Here is a 21,633-nt window from a genome sequence, read left to right as displayed (position 1 = left end):
AACCAGTCTGTGAAGCGGGATATCAAAAAAAATAAAAATAAAATGCTGAGAGGCTGCTCGAATCAGACCCCAAATGCAGCTCTCACCCCACTCCCATCCTTCAGCCGAACTTGCAGCGCCAAAATGGGATTTTCTCAGTGAGGGCTGCAAAATCCCCCCTGGGACATCCCACTCACCCCCACAGCCCCAGTACGAAGCCCATTTTTAACGAAGCTTTGCAGGGAGCAGCAGCTGCCCTGCACCCATCACTGCAGCTGGTATCACCCCATAATCCAGGCTAGATTTGAGTTTTGCAGAGCATCCCCGCAGGACAGGTGATTAATTATTTTTCTTCATCAAAAAACCACCGGTGTGGCGTGGATGCCACCGCTCCCATCCTCGCGTCCTTCCTGCTTCATCCCTCACCCAGAAAAACTGGGTTTGGCAGGACCAGGGTCTGCAGAGGGGATCTGTGCCAAAATCCCCTTCAATTTTGGTGCCTGGCCCCCTTTAAACTCCTTTCCATAAACCCATCCCGACTCTGTGCTGCGTGCCGGGGCAGTGCCAGGGCTGGCACGTGCTGCAAATAATTAACAATTAGTGCACCGGCAGCGGGAAAATCCGCGATTTGCACAGCCAACTCGGGCACGTTTCAGTCAGAAAGCTTCCCCTTGCCACATTACCCGCTTCACGGCTTTATTTTTTTTCCCATTTATTTTTTGCATTCAAACCATTTGGAAAACAAGGGGGTGGCATGCGTGGAAATGATGCTTGGGTGCCGAGGAGCCCGGCGGCGATGCTGGTGCTCAGCCACCTCCGGGACCCGCTTTGTCTCTTTGCCTCGGAGCCTTTTTGGGGTGAAACGATGCAGGGGAAACTTTCCGGGAGATGAGAGGTGAGGCGAGGGGGCGCGTGCTTGCCCGGCTCCGGTTACTTATGTGCTTATGTTCTATTTTGAGGCTCCGGCCACGCGGCGCTAAGCAGCCGCTGACCCAGGGACGGGACGGGCTTCAAAACAAGAGTCCGGTGGGTGACGATCTGGGGAAAAAACAGGTTTCTCTCAGCCCGGCACGGGGCTTGCAGCGTCCTCATCTTCCTCCAGGTCCGTCCTCTCTTGGCTGTTTGCGTGGTGGTCGTCGTGTTGGGTTTTGCTCCCCCTGGTTTAACCTCGGGGAGAGGAGGCTGGGGTGGCCAGGGCGACATTTAATGCTGAATTTTGCTGATCGTGCCCACCTTTGGGTGCTCTTGCACCCTGAGGAAGGGTGCTGTGGCTGGGAAGGACCTGGCTCCTGGCCAAACCCCGTGGCTTTCTCCTCCCCATCACCATCACGGAGGCAAAGAGGTGTCCCCGTGCTGCCGGGGGACCCCGTGGGTAGCGGTGTGCCGGCAGCAGGGCGAGCGAAGGAGCATCCAACCCCGGACACAGCAAAACCACCCGCCTACCGCCCCCTCCTCCGCCAACCCCCTCCCCCCCCAAAAAAAAAGCTCATTTGCAGGCGGCTTAGTCGGCCTAAGAGCATTAGGGGTGCATTTGGTGGACATTAGCCGCTCGAGTCGCGCCGGGAGCGTGTGGCTGCTTAGGGGCAGGCTGGGTGCGTTGTGCGCTGTGCCGACGTTGCCGGGACGCTCGGGTAAGGTCCGGAGGGACGGGATGGGTGAGAAATCGGGGTGCTGCCCCGACACGCCGCCCCCACGGGGGTGCTGCCAGGGCGGTTACGAAAACGCCGCCGAGTTGCGTAAAAAGGCGGGCGGCTGCGGAGGGATTGGGGCGAGCACGTGCCGGCCGGCACAGCCCGCACCCGCGGGGCAGGAACGCCAGGACCCCTCGCCCTTCACCACCTCGGAGCCTCCTCATCCTCCTCCTTGCACCCGTGACCCCGATCGTCGGAGCAGGCTGAGGCTGGGGATGCTCAATGGGGACGCAGGTTCTGGCGCAAGCCATTAGGGCTGTGAGCTCCATCCACTTGATGCAAATAGGGTTTTATCTCCACATCCCCATCCCATCCACCCTGAATCTTTTGGAGACACGGAGAGCGGTGCCGGGGGTTCCTTTGGTTTGACTCACGGGGCTGCCCTGACCTCCGCGTTGTACTTTCCCTCCCATTAACAGCCTCGCTCTCCGCCGGGATTTATGGAGGTGCCGAGAAGCAGCTCTGAGCACTGCAGCCCCCGGCCGCCTCGCCTCGCCCGGCGTCCCGACCTTCGGATTTAACCATTCAAGGCTCCCGTGCATGGATTGCCCGAACCAGGCACCGCTGCCGGCCGCCGCCGCCGCCGCCCCGTAGGCTCCCGGCCCCCCTTGCCGCCCCCAAGTACTCCACATACCCCGATGGGGTAACGTGACGGGGCCACCGCCGTGCCACCACCATCCCCATACGCAGAGGCCTTTCTAGAGCGCGGCACCGGAGGCGACAGCCGCTCGCCATTGCACACGCCGAGGACGCCGACACTACAGCAAAGGGATTCTTATTATTTTTTTTTTGTAATTATTATTATTATTATTATCGTTAATATTATTACTACCGTTTGGCTTTCACCCCGGGGGGGCTTGCGGTGTGTCGAGGAAGCCGGCGCGCTCCCAGGAGCTGGGATTATTTGCACAACGTTTGTACATTGAGTTCTCGATCCTGTTTTTGGTGTTTTTTTGTTGTTTTTTTTTTTTTTAAGCGCAGAGGGGTGTTGGGTTTTCTTTTCCCCTCCACGCCACGCTTTTCTTGGGTTTTTTTCCCCCCGCGGCCATCAGCATCACCTCTGCGTCACCGTCCTCCCATCCCACCATGGCCCGGATGAACCGCCCTGCGCCGGTGGAGGTCTGCTACAAAAACATGAGGTTCCTCATCACCCACAACCCCACCAACGCCACACTCAGCACCTTCCTGGAGGTAAGAAGGATCGTGGTCCCGTTGCACTTTTGGGGGTTAAAGCTGCAGTCGGCTCATTGGGATGCAATGGGGCTGGATCGTGAGGTAGCTCATCCGTAGGACACCGACACAATCCTATTGGTACCCCCCAGCCCCCATGGCATCCCGGATGAGGTCCTTGTCATCACCAGCTTTTTAGGGCGGGATATTTTGGAGGACCCCGAGTATGGGGTTTGTCAGAGCTTCGCCAACCCCATTGCATCCCCGGCCAGCTCCAGCAAAACGTTACCTCGGGAGCTTTGCAGCGAGATGCGCAAACGCACGCCACCTCCCTGGCACCTCGATAAAGGATTTCCCACCCCAAATATCCCAGTGCCTCCGAGAGAGCAGGAAACTCCCCCATACCCAAAATAACACGTGAGCACCAGGGACACGTGTGAACACGAGGGAGAAACCCGGCACAGCCGCCCCGTGCTGGTGGCAAAATTCCCCTTCCTTCCAGCCGCTGCGATTTTTGGCTGAGCGCGCGGGGATTCGCCGCGGTTTGGCAGCCGCGTGCTGGGAAGGGATCAGCGGGATCATCCGAGCCCCCGGCCCGCCACGAGCAGGCACCGGGATGATCTCAGGCGGCGCCCAGCCGGGGCTGATACGCCGGCACGTAATCCAGGGGCAAGCCGTGCCACGGGTGGTGCTAAGCCCGGCTGGAAGGAGCCCAAGTCCCGGCGTGCCCGCAGCGCGTTCGAGTAATTAACTCGCGGGTTACGGCAGCAAAATGCCTTCGTCAGTCCCAAAGAAGCCCCGGGCAAGATGCTGAGTGCGTTCAGAGGGATGCGCCAAGCCCTCATCCATCTCCACGCGCTTCTGCAAGGGGAGTTTAAACCTTGCTGAACACTGATAACACCGCTTTTGTTGGATTTGTCCCTTTTTCGGGGATTTTTCTTTGGGGCATCCGTTGCAGCTCTGCATCATGTCCCATGCTGTGGGTTTTGGTCTTGGTGCTGGGACCTCAGGCGCTATTTTAGTCCTGGTCTTTTAGTCCTCCTATCTTGTGGTCCTGGTCTTTGTCTTGGGTGCTTACATGGGGAATTCAGTGTGTTTCCAAATACCTTCATGGCTTTAAAATTAAATGGCTCCATTGGCACTCGGGATAAAAAATCCAGCCCCATGCCCACGCGAGGGGTTTGGTGCCCTGGGGTTTAAAGTTTCCTTGGGATTTGTTTTAATGTTTCCTTCCCAGGCCAAGCAGACCATGGGAATTTCTGCTCGAGCATCCAGAGAAGTGGGCATGATAGAGTTTTAGGGGATTTGTGGGTCCGTGTGGTCATCACAGGGCTCCGCCACGTTGGGGATAACCAGGGTGCAACCCAGCGGGATTTTTCCAGCTCTGCCCATCGTAAGACCCCTCGTCTCCTTTCCTCCCCAGGATCTGAAGAAGTACGGTGCCACCACGGTTGTGCGAGTGTGCGAAGTGACCTACGACAAGACCCCCCTGGAGAAGGACGGCATCACCGTCATGGTAGGTGGGCGCTGGAGGGGCACCTCCATCTGTGTCCCCCACGTCCCACGGGTGCAAAAAGCAATGAGGCTCCACGGGGGGACACGCAGGAGCTCGGGGTCCCCCCGGTCCCGTAGGGTAGCACCAGACAGCGATGCTTTATACTCAGCGTCTCTGCTTCGTGTCCGTGCACAAAGGGGGGCTTAAAAATGAACAAGCTCCTTGCTGGGAAAGCTGGAAGTATCTGGGCTGTGTTTGGGATGGATATAGGGGGTGGCGAGGGAGAGGTCTGTGGGTTTGGGGCCATTGCTGCCTTTCCAAGGGACCGCAGAAGCCTTTGGAGGTTTTGTTGTGTTGTCTGAGCTGCAGGCTCCCTGCCACGCAACTGAGGCTTCCCACTGAGCTCGAACGGGATTTCTGCAGCAAAGCTCCCCCCGCAGCCGGCACGGGGAGCGTTTGAACAAGCGGGGGGAAATTCTTTTCAAAATAAATGAAAAATCACAGGCTTTCCTTGGTCGGCGGAGGGGAAAAGCTCCAAACAGGAGAAACTCAGCTTGCTTTGAAACCAGCCCGCAGCAATCCAGGCGTTTGCTTTGCCGTGATGCCCAGGAGGAGAGAGATGAGAATAATTTCCAAAGCTGAGCACCAAACCCCTGGGTCTGCTCAGCATCCCTCCTTCGGCAGAGATCGTGCTTGCCCCGGAGCTCGAAGGCAGGGTTCGAAGCCCAACTTAGGCCTCGGGCAGAGGCGGGCGAGCTCCCCGCTTGCCGGCGTCGGGCTGAAATTGGGCTGGTGCTTTAAAAAAAGAAAGCAGTGCCCACGCAGCCGAAACTGTGACTCATGCAGCCGAGCCCGCAGCTGCCTGCGCTGCCCGGCGCTGGGGCTTGGAAGCAGCCACGAGAGCCACCGAGCCCACGTGGAAGGTGCACGTCGTTCCCGTCACCCTCGGCGTTACCTTATCAAAGGGGGATCAGGAATCAGGAGGCTTTTTTGCTTTTTTGTTTTTTTTTTTTTCCTGGGGAATCGAGGGGAGCGAGCAGCGAGGAGAAGAAAGGCAAGGATGCTGAGCTGGCAGCTCCCAGGCTGTATCTCGCTGATAAATAATTGGAGGTGATGTCAGGCGGGATTGCCGTGCCGGGGATTTGGCACCGTCAGTGCCAGGTGAGCTGGGAGCCGCTTCCCAGCCTCGTGGGGCAGTGAGGAATGGGAGAAAAACAGCAAAGGAGCTTTTGGGGGATGTGGGGCACCCCCGTCCTGCCCTTCGCAGAGCAGGCGTGTGGTTTTTGGTGGGCTCCAGCCTTTCTCCAGCTGAAACACAAGGGTTTTCTCCCTGTTGGGAAGGGTCTGGTATAAGGGACATCCTAAATATCAATATAGTTACACCCTAAATATAAGGGACATCCTAAATATCAATATAGATATACCCTAGATATAAAGGATATCCTAGATATCAGTATAGATATATTCTAGATATAAGGATATTCTAGATATCAGATATTTCCTAGATATAAGGGATATCCTGGATATCAGTATAGATATACCCTAGATATAAGGGATATCCGAGATACCAGTATATATATATCCTAGATATAAGACATCCTATATATAGATATATATCCTATATGTAAGATACATGTATAGATAGATACAAATGCATCCTTTGTATAAGATACATTCTAGATGTAGGGAGATATGTATCCTATATATACCTATATCCTATATATACCTATATCTTACAGAGTGAGAAACCTATTTCCTAGGTACAGAACCTCAGCCTGGAGGACTCCAGCCACAAATGGGGTAAAAGGCAGAATTTGATCTGTAAGACAGGAGAGACTGTGCCCTACATATGCATCCTATATGCGGGATATCGCTGTCTCTCTCTGTAAGATATGTCCTATATAGAATGGTATCTACATCCTAGATCTGCGATATCCTATAGGACATGACAGATATATCTTACATAGAGAGATATCTATAGATATAGGTTATATCTATAGATATCATCAAGCCACGATGATTCTGGCCCCGTGCTTCCCACTGCTCAAATTTCTCTTCATCCCATCCAAGTGAAGCTCTCCTGCCCGTCCCTGCCTCACAACCCGCTTTCCTCCTGCCAAGAAAAAACATTTTGGGATAGAAATGTCCCCATTCTGGGAGCGATGTGCAACCCCAAGTGGCTGCCGGTGCCCATAGGGAGAGATCATCCCTTTCCCAAAACTCTGCAGCATTCGAAGGCAAGGAGGAGGATGCTTTTTCCCCCCAGTAGCAGAGCCTGGGTGGGGGATGCTTAATGCAGCACCCATTTTACCTGCTACATCACCAAGGCCTGATGTGGAGTCTGTGCAGCTCGAGGACCCTTTCTGATGGCCAGGAACACGATGTGGCAGCGAGAGAGAGAGCAAAGCATGCCATTTGGCTCTTGCCCCCAGCAGCCTTTTGGAAAATCAATTATCCTTTTTTTTTTTTCCTTAATAGCCTTTCTGTAAGGATGCTATTTAAATGGACCCGTTCGAAGGGTCTCCTTCTGGAAGGACAGAGCCCTTCAGCTTCTGCTAGAGCTGCGGAGGGGGTCCCCAAAGCAGCAGCCTCCCAGATGTCCCGAGCATCCTTCCCAGGCTGTGTATTTGCTTTTTCCTCGCCTTCCTACATCAGGCTGAATTTTGGAAGTGGGAGATGTCGGCTGTCTCCCGATCACCTTTGTTAAATTCCCTGCGAAGCGGCTTTGTGCTCCTGGCACTGGGTGTGCTGGTGAGGGGAAGGATGGGGCTTGCAGCTGCCCCCAGCTCGGCGCAGCCATCCGGATGGCGGCTGCCAAATGCAAATGTGTTTGAGTGAAACCCCAAATGAGCTTGGAGGAGGCAGGCAATGGGCTCTGGAAGCAGGCGGACGTGGGGACAGGACCATGCTGGAGGCCATATAGGTGCTTCTGAAGGATGAGCCTCTTCCTAAATGGAAGACCCTGAGCCTAACACCATCCACCCACAAACCCTGAGCCCAGGCAGTGCTGCAAAACCCCAAACCCACTCCTATCCCCAGCTAGCTGCACCCTGAGCTCAACTCCCAGCACACAGCATCTCCCCAGGATAAAAGCAATCCCCTCTGGCTTTCCCCGCGGGGATCTGACGGTGGTTTTCTCTTCCCCCGTTCCCGCAGGACTGGCCGTTCGATGACGGAGCGCCTCCTCCCACCAAGATCGTGGAAGACTGGCTCAACTTGCTCAAGACCAAGTTCTGCGAAGACCCCGGCTGCTGCGTGGCCGTGCACTGCGTGGCCGGCTTGGGGCGGTAAGTCAGAGCCCAGCACGAAAAACCTCCCTGCTTCCCCAGTCCTGTCCCCTTTTTAGCAGGGATTTTGCAGCAGCGGAGATGGTGGGAATATAGGCAGTGATGTGCTGCTGCCTGAGCTCCTCCTTGCTCTTCTTGCCTCCTAATTTTGGGTACCAGGGGTACCGGGGATGCTCAGTGCTGTGCTGCGGGTGTTCGGCAGTGGTTTTGCTTTTGTAATCTTCTTGCAGTCCTTCCACTGAGACCAGGAGCCCGTGCTGCAGGTCGGGGCTGTGTTTTGCATGTACATTTGTATCTGCTTGTACAAAGATTTGCTTCCGAAATCCTTCTGCTCGTGAAAAGAGCAGCAAAAAGCTGCCAGCTCCATCCTGTGGGTTTGACCTCCAGGATCAGCCACTCTTTGGGGCAGCGCTTGCAGCTGTAAATTTTAATTCACAAATTAAAATCCGGTGCTGGCGACTGCCCACAAAACCACTGTTACAGCCCCGTGGTCCCCACGGTGTCACCACCCCAGGACAGGACATGAGCTCCTGGATTTGGGCTGTGTGGCAGGGAGGTGACCATCCTGCCGTTGCCTTTCAGCGCTCCTGTCCTCGTCGCGCTGGCCTTGATCGAGAGCGGGATGAAGTACGAAGACGCCATCCAGTTCATCCGACAGTAAGTGTCCCAGCGAGCGGCGTTTCAGCACGAAAACCCCAGGCTGGTTGGGGTGGGAAGGGACCTCTGGGGCCATCTGCTCCAGCTCCTGCTCAAGCAGGGTGCCCAGGAACGTGTCCTGGTGGCTTTTGAAGGTCTCCAAGGAGGGAGAAAGCAGCCCTGCTCCAAGGGAATAGAAAGATCTGGTGCAGCTCAGCTTTTTGGAGGTTTCTGTTACAGGAGGCTGTGCCAGCATGTTGTCCTGCAGCGCAGGATTTTAGGGTGACTCCAAACAAATCAGCCTCCGTGCCCTCGCAGAGCAGCCCAGGGCACTTGCAAGGAGCTTGCACTGATGGGCCCCGGTGCCACTGCTGGGGTTTGTCCCCATCGACATCCCTGCAGGGTGCACCTCATCCTCCAAAATCCCAAATTACGGCTCCAGGCAGGGGATTTTTGCCCCACAGTGGGTGGGTTTGGAAGGGTCTCGCCCCGCACCAACCCCTCTCTTCTCGTTCCCCGCAGGAAGCGCAGAGGAGCCATCAACAGCAAGCAGCTGACGTACTTGGAAAAATACCGACCAAAGCAGAGACTCCGATTTAAGGACCCTCATAACCACAAGAACAAATGCTGCATCATGTAACCTCAACGACCTCTTGCCAAAACCCATGCACACAAACACCCGGGCACTCGCACGCATCCCCCTCTCTCCTCCCAGCCCCGCGCACCCCACGCACTGCCCCGCTCGCGGACCCCGCTAATAGGGGTCGGGGTTTTGGGGGACATGGAGCACCCCCCGATGTGTGCCGGCAGCCGGAGCACGCTCACCTTGCCGAATCCCCCCCAAAAAAGGATGCTCGGTCCAGCCACAGCCCCGAGGAGGGAAGGTGGTGCTGCCCTTTGACTCTCGGCGCTACCAGGCAATGAGTTCCCATGGTGCTGGTTCTTTGTCGCCTTCCTCCTCCTCTTCCTCCTCCCCTTCCCCTCTTGTTGCACTGAGAGCAAGTCCCGGCATGAGGAGGGATGGATGGGCACGGGGGCACTTGGTTTTGGGGGGATGCAGGCCGGGCTGTGCCAGCCAAGGAGGGATGGGAAGCAGGAGGGCTGGGGCACCCCAAAAAAAAACCCTTTACCACCTCTTCCCTAAAAATAAGGGCTGCAGCAGCAGGGATAAAGGTGGTGATGGCAGGGAGGGAAGAAGGGGGCTTGTAGCATGGTGCTGGCCCTGTGGCCATGGGAAAGGCTGAGCGAAGTCCCCCCAGCACCGTTCCCTTTCTCCTGCCCCCTTCTCCATCACCAACTCCCTGTGGGGCTTGCGGGGGGTTCGCTGCTCCTCCAGGGCCCACAGGGCTGCAGCGAAGGCAGGGACACCAGGAAATTTGGGGATTGTGGCAGGGCTTTGAGGCACTCAGCTTTTGGGGACGCAGGGTCAGCGCTGGGTCCCTCCAAGTGCAGGGTGCTCTTATTTATAGCTTCCAAACTCAAAGTAGAGGGTGGTGGTTTCTCCCTCCCTGCATCCCCCCAGCTGCGCTCGCAGCGATGCTGCAGCACCGAACGTGTGCTCAGCATCTTTCCCATTGCATCCCCAAGCCGCAGAGCAAACCCAAATTCTGCCCGTGATGCCCTGGGAACACAAAGTGCATCTCGGGGCACATCCACATCCTCCAGCACTGCGTTTGCTGGCCGAAGGGCCGGGCTGCAGCTTTCCTGGGGGATTTGGAGTGCTCCTGGCAAGAGTGCGTCACCAAATTTTGCACCTGCCTTTCCCCCCTCCTCCCCCGAGGCATCTGCACCGTGTGCGCTTGGCACCCCAAAAAACCTTGGTGCGTGCCATGGGGTGTGTGCAGAGCTGCCCCCGAGCCGGGACGTGAAACATCTCTCAACTTTCTGCCTTTGAACGCTTGCAGCAGCGGGAGCGGTGGGCATATAGGGGGCACGGGGGTGGTTTTTTTCTTTTGATGAGGGTAAGAAGAAATTTGCTAATTAAAGGAAAAAAAAAAAAAGTTTGTCTTCCGCACGTCCTCTGGCCTTTCTTTCTCCCATCGCTGCCCTGCAGAGCTCGGGAGGTGACCCACAGCCCCCCAGGCTCATCCTCAGTGCTGTCACCAGGGCATACATGTGGCCCCAAGGGATGCTCCAGGGCTTCTGTGGACTTGCAGTTGCCCACCCCTCGGCTGCAGAGAGCCAAAGATGTTGGGGCGAGGTGGGCTGGTCATCCAGCATCTCGTGGTTTTGGTCTACCCAACTGGAGATGCCTTCAGCGCCCTGTGTTGGGCATCTCCAAAGGTTTGTTGGGCATCTCCAGAGGTTTGTGGGCCTTCTGAAATGCAGACAATCCAGAAATAATTGCTTCAGAGGGTTCGTCTCTTGGGATAAGCAGCAATGAAGGCTGGTTAGACACCTCAGGTACCTGCAGAGGGATAGGGGATGGCTTTGCACCACCAGACGTGGGGATGACCAAGGATGACCTTGGAGCGCTTGCCAGCACCGCTCCTGCTCTCCTGCTGAGAGCCAGCCCCAACCCATGGCACGTAGCTCCCCTCCTGGGGACATCCGTGGGGCCAAGCAAAGTGGTCCCTTGGGATGGGACAGAACATGGGGTGGGACAGCCCACAATCCCTTGGGTTTCTCCACCCCTTTCCAGGCTGTCGGTGCCCACGTCTCACGGGGAAGGCGGTGGTGGCTGAAGGGTGATAAAGCGGGCAGATAAAAGGGCCTGATCCCTCTCGGTAGGTCACCATCCCATTCCTGCTGATTTTCCCGATCATTCCTGCTGCTAAAATAGGTGCCGCTTCGTCCCTGAAGGTGTTAGGAGGGGGCTCGGCACTGCAACCGGGGTGGCCCCAATCCCTCTTGGACTTGTGGAAGGTTTAGGATAAGACTGGGAACCACCACGGAGGGCACAGAGGTGTTTCTGCCCTGGCAAAGGGAGGAGAAATGTTCTCACCCATGCTCGCAGGAGCATTGCACGTCAGATTGCCTGGGGCAAGATTTCGGGGGTAACGCAGGGGGACAGGCTTGGCGGCGCTTCTTCGCTTCATGTAGCATCCACCCAACACCTTAAAAATAGGGAGATTTTAGTGTTAAGAGCAGTCCTTGACCTGGAAAAATCCACGTGGCCAAATCCTGAGCACCCCTGGCTGGCAGAGCAGCACTTTAATGTCCTCCGGTTTTGTGAGTCACTGCGAAAGAAACCATGCTGCTTTAATTGCCCTACTTTTTTCTTCTTTTTTCCCTTTTTTGTCCTTTTTTTTTTCTTTTTGAATGGATGTGTTTGCCCGTCCCGGAACTTGCTGTCACCTCCCACATGCTGCTCCGTGGACAGGACACCCAGGAGCTGCCACCCTTGCATGGAGGGTTTGAAACCTCTCCGAGGTTTCTCCATGTTGGACTGCCAAATATTTGAGATTTTTTTGTTGTTGTTTTTTTGATGTGGACTTGGGCTCCTACCTCTGAGGTACCAGCTCCTCAATGTTTCAGCACAGAGCCAGTTACAGAAACAACAGGCTATGGAAATGGAAGGGTCTGCCAATTGGGTTTTGGGTAAGAAATCTCAAAGAACCCAATTCTTTCCATGTCTCAGGACAGTAAGAGGGAAAGTTGGAGCTCAGTAGACTTGCAGTGCCTGAGCAAGTCCTGAGTGACCAGGCACTCATAGCTTGGGCTGATTTTGGGGTCCCTCTTTACGGTAATCTACTCCCTGTTTCACCTCAGATGCTGAGACATGTTGAAAGGCGAGATGTCGAAAATCTGACACGTTTACCACTTCCGTTGCTGCTTCAGTTGTCTCCCCCGGGTCTTGCAGAAGTCATAGGGAATGCACACCCTGTGGCTTTGGCTGCAAGTAAACCACGTTAACCTGCCCTTATCTGCAGAGGCAAAGCCACAACTTGGGTTTTAGCTTTCTGCACCCCTAACCCCCCTCCATGGAAACCCCCCATCTGTCCAGCATCCGCAGGGACTCATCTCCAAACCACCTGCAAGGTTTCCAGAGACCCAAGTGATGGCAAAACCATCAAGCTAAGAGCTCATAGGCTTTGCCCAGGAGTAAATCATGGCTGAACATCATACAGGGGATAAATCCGAGCAGGAATTCATGGTTGGAAGGAGGACAACATGGCCATTAAAAATGGGTAGATCTTTGTTTAGGGAAGGTCTGGTGGCAGCCTTTGCATTTCTAAATTCATATTCTGAGTCTTGCAGTTTGGGCTGAGAGCATCGGATGAGGTTATGAGTAACAGATTCTCCGAGGATGCAGAGGGTCTTGCTCTATCTACAACAGAACGAGTCAATTTATTTTATTTTATTTTTCTTGGGTTTGTTTGTTGTTGTTTTTTTTTATTAGTCCCAGTGGGGAAGCACCCGGGGAGATTCATGACTTCCATGCAGTTTCCAGGGGCTTCTATCTCATTTCCTTGCAGCGGGCAGGGTAGGTGCAGTTCAGTGGGTGGCTTTGGATGGGATGCTGGCTGGTGGGAGAAAAATGGGGCCCATTTCTTTACACAGTGGGGGTCACAGGCCCATTATGATCCCACTCACAGGCCCCAGCAGACATTCCGGGGGAAGGGGGCATTTCGCCGCGCTCGGCTTCCCTTTAGACGACTATCTCCAAATAAACCCGCGACTTCCCTGCTGTTTCTTTCTGTGTAACAAAGGACTGCATATTTTCCTTTTTAACTCCGTGGGCAATCGTAGTAGTATGTAGATTAAGCCCAGATGATTTTTTTTTTTTTTTTCAGTCTGAGCCATAGCTAAGTTATTGTACCCAATGCTTTTTGTATCAGATGGCGTCACTTTAAATATGCAGATGAGGTATAGGATCTCGACACTTTATAACCTTTTTAAAAAAGAAACTTGTCGGTTTACTTATGTCTTCTGTAAAAAGGAAAAAAAATGTATGCCTTTTAGTTATCACTTTTTTTTTTTTTTTTGAGTTTTATGAAATTACAGTGGTTTCACTCCAGCAGCAGCGAAATAAAAAGCGTTTCACTGTTTTGTACATCCCTGTGTGCTGCAGTGCTGCTGGGGTCGGTGGAGGGATGCACAAGGAGGGTGTATTGGGGTCCTTGGCTGGCATCTTCAACCCTCTCTTGTCCCCCCCAAATGTGTCCCAACTACATTCCCTGGGATATTTTTACCTGTCTCATCCCCCTCCCCTTTTCTCAGGGCTCCCAGGACAGATAACGGAGGTGGCTGGGAAAGGGTAGGACCTACTGTGACCTACTGAGACCCCGGAGCACATGCTCGATTAATTACATGCTCGATTGCCAAAGCATGTCATGGTTTGTAGGTATCCACCTCGTCATCAAATAATTGGTATAAGGAAAGCCCACGCACATGCCCTGATCCAGTGCCTAGCATGTCTCAGCTGATGGAGTTGGACAAATGCTGTTGCTACTGATGCTTAAAGGTCCAGAGGTGCCTTATCCCATATAGAAAGAGCTGGCTTCACGGCAAGGCTGTAGGGTAGCAAAGCTGACCACCTGATGGTGCTGGTTGAGACCCCAAAGGACCATAGCTACTAAGCCATACTGTGCAAAACCCTTCAGGTCACCTGTGCAGCGAGTAGCCCTTGTACCAGAAACACCAAAAAATCAACGATGACTGGCCTCTCTGGGCCCTATAATGAAGCAGCAATGGGAGGAACCAGCTCCCAAATAACCATCACCCACCTGCATGACCTGGCATGGGTTGGGAGCCTGGGCAGGGACTGCAGCTGGAGATGTGGTGGCTGCTTCTCCCTGTCTTTCTTCTTCTCCCATTATAGACCAGTTGAACAGCTAAATCGACTGGGTGGAGAGCAGCCACTGCGACTGAAGGCTTGAGGCAGCATCTTCCAGTTGAGCAATACCAGCTGTGTTGACCTCAGTCCACCCAGGAAGGCAGACTGGGTGGACTGGTCAGCACACCATCAAAGAGGAGACAGGCTGGATATCTGGGCAGGCTGTCTGCTGGCAAGAAGAGGACTCTTGCAGGGAGGCCATGGTGTCCAAGCCCTCGGAGGAGTTTAAGAACAGAGCTTGTGTTTTGCCCCATCCAAGTTCAGGACAGGAGGATGACCTCTGCTATGTGATTTTTATCCCAAGCCATGCTAATGCTCTGGGGTCAGCTGTGGTCAGCCCAGCTCCTCTCCAGGCTCAGGACACAATGAACAAATTAAAACTGCTGAGATAACTGAGCTAGGCATGACATGGGCACTCAGAAACATGATGGATATCTCAGCATTGCTGCAAGAACTGGAATGTGTTTTCTATGGGAAAATATCTTCCCTCGACTGGGAGAGGAAGAAGGCTGAAATGGTCAGGACTCGTAATGTTTTCTGCAGGACGGGCCTGCTTGGAAAGGAGCTTTGGAAGAGATTAAATGGGTTTTACATACCCGCTCTCACCATCCAGGCCTAACTCTAAACCTCTCAGCTATGCCCACGGGGACTCCTTGAGGAACCCAGTCACTATGATGTACCAGTTGAGCAGCAGAAGAGGTGGGCTTTAGAATCATAGACTCATTAAGGTTGGAAAAGACCTCCAAGATCATCTGGTCCAACCATCCCCCTACCACCAATGTCACCCACTAAACCATGTCCCCAAGCACCATGTCCAACCTTTCCTTGAACACCCCCAGGCACGGTGACTCCACCACCTCCCTGGGCAACCCGTCCCAATGCCTGACTGCTCTTTCTAAGAAGAAATGTCTCCTAATTTCTAACCTGAACCTCCCCTGGCACAACTTGAGTCCATTCCCTCTAGTCCCATCACTGGTTACCTGTGAGAAGAGGCCGACACCCAGCTCCCCACAGCTTCCTTTCAGGTAGGTGTAGAGAGCAATGAGGTCTCCCCTGAGCTTCCTCTTCTCCAGACCAAACACCCCCAGTTCCCTCAGCCTCTCCTCACAGGACCTGTGCACCAAGCCCTTCACCAGCTTCGTAGCCCTGCTCTGGACCACTATATCTCAGCAGGGCCAGCAGGCCCAGGAAAAGTTTTGACCCTCTCCAGTGAGTGCTGTGCTCTGCAAAGCTCTGCCAAAGGCAAACCCCCACCGGCCTCAGCCCCAGTTAGGGCAGGGAGCACAGGCCCGGGGCTCACTGCACAGGAAGCTGCTGCAAGGTGGGTGCTGACATTACTACTTTAAGGAGTGTCATCAGTTTTCCTTACACTTCCACTGCCAGACTGATGGCTCAGAATTAGTCTTGATGATTGAACTGTTTGAAACAGGGCTTGTAAGGGCCATTTGTCCACCTCTCTGCCCCAGTAATTTGAATCCAGGGATTGATTACACCCCACAGAGCATGAGAACTCCCAACATCACCACGTTCCTACAGGGCCAGTAACAACAGCAGGTAAAGGAAAGACATTCTGAAGAAATTCTTCACTCAGAGGAAGGTGAGGCATGGGAATAGGTGCCCAGAGAGGTTGTGGATGCCCCATCCCTGGAGATGTCAAAGGCCAGGCTGGATGAGGCCATGGGCAACCTGATCTAGTGGGTGGCATCCCTGCCTATGGCAGGGGGTTGGAACTGGATGATCTTTAAGATCCCTTCCAACCCAAGCCATCCTATGATTCTAAGCAGTATGTCCAGTAGACCACAGCTCAACATTTGTTGGACACATGAGAGTCCACCTAGAAGAGACACTGCTCACACCTCACCCATGTAAGACCTGCTCAGTGTTTCACCATGGGCAGAGACCAGCCATGGGGAACAAAACCAGGCTTTGCTCATGAAACCAGCTGGCTTTTCCACTCTGCCCCCCATGGCCAAGGCAGGAAGGCAAAGACTGGAGGCTCCATGGAGGCCAAGGAACAGCAGTTTGCAAGAACAGACTGGTAAGGAAGGAAGGCTGACGCTAATTGTGTGAGCTCCTGAGTAATTACAGGGGTTTGGGTGGGGTAAGCAGGGAAGGGGGGAGGAAAGTCCCCTTGCACTGCTGTAGGCTCAGGGAGACTTTTCAGCAAGATGCCGGCTTGCAAGAAGGGAGAATTGCAGGTCAGATCACACCGGGGCACCGTAGCCAAAGATGTCCTTGGTTCGCCCCAGCGCTCCCCAAGCGCTCTGCAAGGCAGATCTTTATCTCCCCACCCGCTTTGAACCAGGCAGCTGCAAGGGGCACTGCCTCCAGGTTTGTGCAATAAGCAACTGGGCCTTCAATCAACCTAATTGCTGCCTTGCCTCCCCACCAGAAGGGCCAGGGGGACTTCTTGAACGCAAGCATGTGTTCTGGAGGAACACCCGCCCGCGCTCCTGCCCGTACATGCTGTCTCCTACCTGCCTGCATTCCTCCTTGCCCTCCGTCACCAAAAATCATGCACCCCTTTGCAGGCCAGCCCCCAACTCTGCTCCAGGCCAGGCTGGTGCCTCTCCATGCACCCGTCCTCAAGAGGAGCATGACAGAAGCCCAGCAAATTGGGGTGTTTGGAAGGGTCTGGGTTGGTCACTCGTGGGTCCTGGCATCTCTTCCCAACTCGCAGCTCCTCGGTGGAGGAGTGGGTACCTGTGAGCCTACCAAAACCACATATCTCAGAGCCTTCAGTCATGCCAGAACCAAAATCAGTGAGATCCAGCCAGCTCAAGGTGGGCATCCATCGCGTGGTCTCATCCCCAGCTCTCCAGTCAGCAGGTATCTAGTCAAGAGTCGATACTGGAGACTCATGAGGGACCAAACTCCTGCAGACATCCAGCTCACATGGAGACCCACTCTGGAGACCCGCAAAGCCTTGGGAGATGACCGATCACTCTAAACTCACTCCATCAACATTATTAACCCATGTCAGAAAGCCAGCTCTCAGCAGAGCCATGGAGGAAAAAGCAGCAGAGACTTCAGTGAAGCCATGGTCCAGGTTCATGAAACTGGATAAAAAATGCTTCATGAGTGCCACTTTGGTCCCCGTTTGCAGCACACTGAGCTGTGACAAACCTCCCCTTGTTTTTTTCAGAGTGTTATTGGATTTCAAAGCCAACACCACCTTCTCTTGGGCATAACACCTCTCTCACTGTTCCCATCAACCTGCTCGGGGTTTGCAACATCTCCACCTGAGGACATGGAGCTGTCTGCAAAGGGACATCCAACAACAACACCAACAGCATCAGGGAGAGGCTGTGAGGTGATGGCAGGCTGTGGGGGAGAAGGTCCCACATCTCCCCGGGGTCTGGAGAGCTTTGTGGGGCCGGGGCATGTATCAGGCACAGGAGGATGGGAGGTGCTGCCCCACTTGCACTGTGGTATCTGGAAACTCCCGTGTTCCTAAGGACGAAAATGTAGGGCAGATCTTGGGTTGGGAAGAAAATTAAAATGTTCTCAAGAAATGCAGCTAAAAAGTCAAGTGAGAAATTAAGTGCTGCTTGGCAAAGGTACAGGGACTCGGATCGCTGGAGGTGGGTTTTGCCCTGGGAGCTTTCCCTGCAAACAGAACAAGGAGGGGAAAGAGAAATGCTTTGCCCAGGCACATGCCACCAGCCCCACGCTTCAGAAGGGATTTTTGCAAATCGCTGCTCCTTGATGTGACCATGCCAGGGAGTCATGCTGCCCTGCTCGCCGGGCAGGACCTGAGGGGCAGAGAACTCATTTCAGCCATCAGGGAGAGAAAATGTTTGAGTGGCAGGAGGAGAAGAGGCTTGCACGGAGCCTGGAAAGGGCTGAGTCATTTGCTGACAGTGTCAGCAGCCAAGGAGAAAGCGCCGCTGCCAAACAGCCACCTGGATCTGTGTCAGAGCACCCTTAAAAAAATTATAATAAAAATTTAAACTGACAGCCTCTCCCGCATCCCGACGGAGAGCTACGTGTGCAGCCAGGGAGTTCCCTGCAGAAAGCAGCGGCGGTGGAAAATGCCTATCCCTGGCTGCAGGTGCTGGTTTCTGTTGCAACATCTCCCTTGGGGCTCGCGGAGCAGGGGAGGCTGCGCGGCTCTCCCACAGGAACCGGGCAGCCTCCAGGGACGTGTCACGGCCAAGCCGGGGCTCGGGCCAAGGACCGGGGGTGGGAGATAATTAGAGACCTGCCAGCTGGGTGCCGGGAGAAGCACGATGCGAGGGCTGCCTCCTCCGCCTCGTGGGGATAACCGCGCCGCTGGAAGCGCTGCTGACTTCAGCCCGGGACCAATTCACGGTGGGTGACAGAGGGCAGGGATCCGGGCTCAAGGCACTGAGAGGGGTCTTGATTTTGGTGTGTGGATGCTCAGCACCCCGAAGCAGGGCTGTAATCAAGAGGGATCATATGAAAACTCAGCGGGTGCTGCCAAATGCCAGGGGCAAAGGTCTTGGGGCTCATTCTGGGTTTTAAACCTTCCACGTGTGCTAACTGGAAGGAGATAACTCAACTTGGCAGTGCAGAAAACATCCAAAAACAGCCGAAAAACAGCCTGCTGTGACAGCTGTATCTACCCCACCTGTAGCCAAGTGGCCCAGACACAAAGTGTGGCTGAGTCCTCGTGGGTGCAGCTCCGCAGCCTGTTCATCTGCACACTCCATCCTGGGAGGGTCTCAGGACAAAGCCCTGAGCAGGCTGGGATGACCCCAGTAGCTAACATTGCTTTGATCAGGAGGCTGGGCTGGGGTCCTTTCCAGCCTGGGCTATCCAGTGGTCCCACGGTGATCCCAGCAGAGAAAAAATATATCTTACAGCTTATAGGATGCAAAGCTGCAACAGACTCCAGAGAGCTATTCCTCTTGGGACATGCACCTTCTCCTAAAGCTGTGGCTGTCTCCTCCAACACCTTGTTTTAGGGTCAAGGCATCCCCAGCTGTAGAGGGACCTATGTCCAAACTGCATGCTCCCCACAAACACAATTCACCAATAATTATGAAGGCCCAGCTAATATGACTTTCTGCACAGCATGGTCTGTGAAACAACTTTACCAAGCCCAGAAAGCTGCTTTTGGCTGTGGAGAGAAATGCAGCTTTTCTGTGATCAGCATGGTCCAAGGGATGGGCAGACATTTGGTGAGCTGCAGCAGCCTGGTGGGATGTCCAAGTCCTCTGCCTCTCACCGTTACCTTCAGCATCCTCTATGGAGAGCAGACACCAGACCCAAACATTGCACCCGATCCCAGACACCATCCAAAACAGATAAATCACTTTCCCACATGCACCCCATACTCAACCTCTCATCTGTTTTGAGTTGAGGGAGTTTTTCTCCTAAGATGAAGGTTTACCAAATGCAAAGCTCTGCAGAAAGATGTCTGGCTCCATCAGCTGTTCCCACATGATCCATCGTGCCATCAGTGAGGCTGAGCTGCACACCTCAATCTCTCCAGCCCTCGCTGGGGTCCCTTTCCCCAGGGATAAAACTTTTCTGCCTGGCTGGGCTGAACTCTGCATCCAAATGACCACTCCCTGTGGATATCTGTCCACACCGCTCCACTATTTTTAATCCCTTCCCGGCTTCACCAGGAGCAATTTAGGGTTCATTTCCAGCCTGCTGGTGGGAAATACTGCGTGGCTTTGGATTTTCCTCAGAAGAAACAGATCCAGTCATTAACGACTCCCCATTGATCACCGCTTTTTGAGATCTGTCAGTTGGCCAATGCTTAGCTCATTTCACATGTGCTCTACTGATGTTGTATGGGGCTTTTTTCCCTCCCCTGCAATGCCACGTTGTACAAATCAAACATTTTACAAGCATGTTGCACATGCAGTAACGTTTATAAACCAATCTTACGATCTAAAAGAACAAAATCAAGTTGGTACAACGAGACCTTTTTGATATAAAACCACATTGACTGGCATTTTTTATATTACTGTTCTCTATGTTTTTATGAATCAGATCCTACATCAGACTGTTATTATTAACCATCAGCCTGTTATTATTAGCCTGACATCACTCCTAGACGTGTCTGGCCCGTAAAGGCAGCTGAGCTGTTCAGCAGGCTCCCGAGGCTTAGCACCACATTAGTATGGGTCCTGGAGACTGAGAGGAGATGCTGGCCTGCTCATCAAAGCCTTTGCATCTCCCATGGAGCTGAGCTTCAGTCTTGCTCGCGTTGAGCTTCAAGCAGATGCTCTTTGTCCAAGAATGGGTTTCCTTATTGCATGCTGAAGTTTTTTGGGAAGCCCAGGTAGGAAGTAGGTGCAATTTGGCTAGGCTCACGGGGGCTCACAGCATCCCCCTGTGGCTTTGTAGAGCTGCCAAGGAGAGGAGGTGGTGGTGGTGGAGAGATGCTCCAGGTGCAGCTGGGTGAGGCTGCAAAGCCCTTTCTGGGTGTTAACAGCGTGCAGTGGGCTCTGACTCACAGGGCTGCAGGATGGCAAGGATCGGGATGGACTCTAGGGTCGGACACGATGCTGGAGGAGGCCACCCCTTCCCTGAGAAGTTCAGGAAGACATCAGTCCATAAAAGAAGATGTCTCAGGTTTTGGACCCAAGACCGAGCCAGATCCTAGTGCCCAGTCCCACTGCTGTCTTGGTGCCTGCACCCACCCCATTTTTCTCTTCTCCTCCAGCAAAATCATCTACAACATTAAAAAGCAGCAGGCACAAAGAGCCAGCTGCCCACCCATGCTCTCAGCCTGCCACCAGGGTAGAGAATCAGCGTCCTTAAGGACACAGCCTTGAACAAAAGCCAGGGAATAAACCCAAAACAAGTTCCTCTGCAGCCTGACCTTTTATTGTCCGCACAGGGCTGCCAAACCAAACTGCGCCGCGGGGCCCTCACGCTCCTTGCAAGCTCAGCCCAGATTCCTCCCACCGAGGCTCGCGGGGACTCCCCGGGTGCGAGGAAGACAATGGGGGGGGGAGGAAGACAATGGGGGGATCCTCGGGGTGGGCAGACAATAGCTGGGGAGGGGTCGCTTCCTCTGCCTCCATCCAGGGAGGGGGGTCCAAGGGGGCTGGGACCCACAGCTCCTGGCAAACGGGAAGGTGAAAGCAGATGCTGTCTTTGGGTTTGACCGCACCAGGAGGATGCAGCGGGTTTAGTTTTCTCCCCTCTGGGGTCTGTTTGGGCCACACCGAAAAAATAAATAAATAAATATAATTGTCCCCCTATGAAAGTCTGGTGCTGGAAGAAAAGCTTAGCTCTGGGCTGTGCTCACCCTAGAAAATCAATTCCTAGCTTTGCTTTTGCTGCCCTGCATTTTTCTCCATCGCCGCCCCGCTCGGCTTGCGAGCTTCTGAGGACACGAGCAGAGCTCGAGCGGCCAGGGAGCCCGTTGCTTGGGGGGGACAAACCCTGCTCCCCCCGCCTGCGAGCACGCAGCCAGGGCTTGTCCACATCAGTCGGAGCCGGCTGCCTCCAATTAGCAGCGGGTGATAAATCTGGAGGGGGGAGATGACAACCCGGCAAGATGAATCCAAGCATCCTGCCTTTTCGGTTCTCTTCTGCTCATCATCACATGGCCGGGTTTGCCCATTCCTGATGGACTAACCGAACAGGGAACCTGTCCTCCCACCA

At 54.2% G+C, this 21,633-nt stretch overlaps 1 protein-coding gene across 3 annotated transcripts in view; it reads left to right on the top strand.

The window, feature by feature from the left end:
• Positions 1-13,254, top strand: part of PTP4A3 (protein tyrosine phosphatase 4A3) — a 39,976-nt gene extending 26,722 nt beyond the window's left edge. For all 3 annotated transcript variants that reach the window (XM_080580851.1, XM_080580852.1, XM_080580853.1), the window contains exons 2-6: positions 2,090-2,861; positions 4,264-4,356; positions 7,492-7,622; positions 8,205-8,279; positions 8,781-13,254. In XM_080580851.1, coding sequence (XP_080436977.1) covers positions 2,757-2,861; positions 4,264-4,356; positions 7,492-7,622; positions 8,205-8,279; positions 8,781-8,898 — 522 coding nt within the window. In that variant the 5' untranslated portion in view covers positions 2,090-2,756 and the 3' untranslated portion in view covers positions 8,899-13,254. The remainder of the gene's footprint in view (positions 1-2,089; positions 2,862-4,263; positions 4,357-7,491; positions 7,623-8,204; positions 8,280-8,780) is intronic.
• The last annotated feature ends 8,379 nt before the right edge of the window (positions 13,255-21,633 follow it).

Source organism: Anser brachyrhynchus (assembly GCF_964034855.1).
Source record: "Anser brachyrhynchus genome assembly, chromosome: 2".
Taxonomy (NCBI): Eukaryota; Metazoa; Chordata; class Aves; order Anseriformes; family Anatidae; genus Anser; species Anser brachyrhynchus.
Note: the sequence above shows the minus strand (reverse complement) of the source record. Positions and strands in the feature narration are given on the sequence as shown.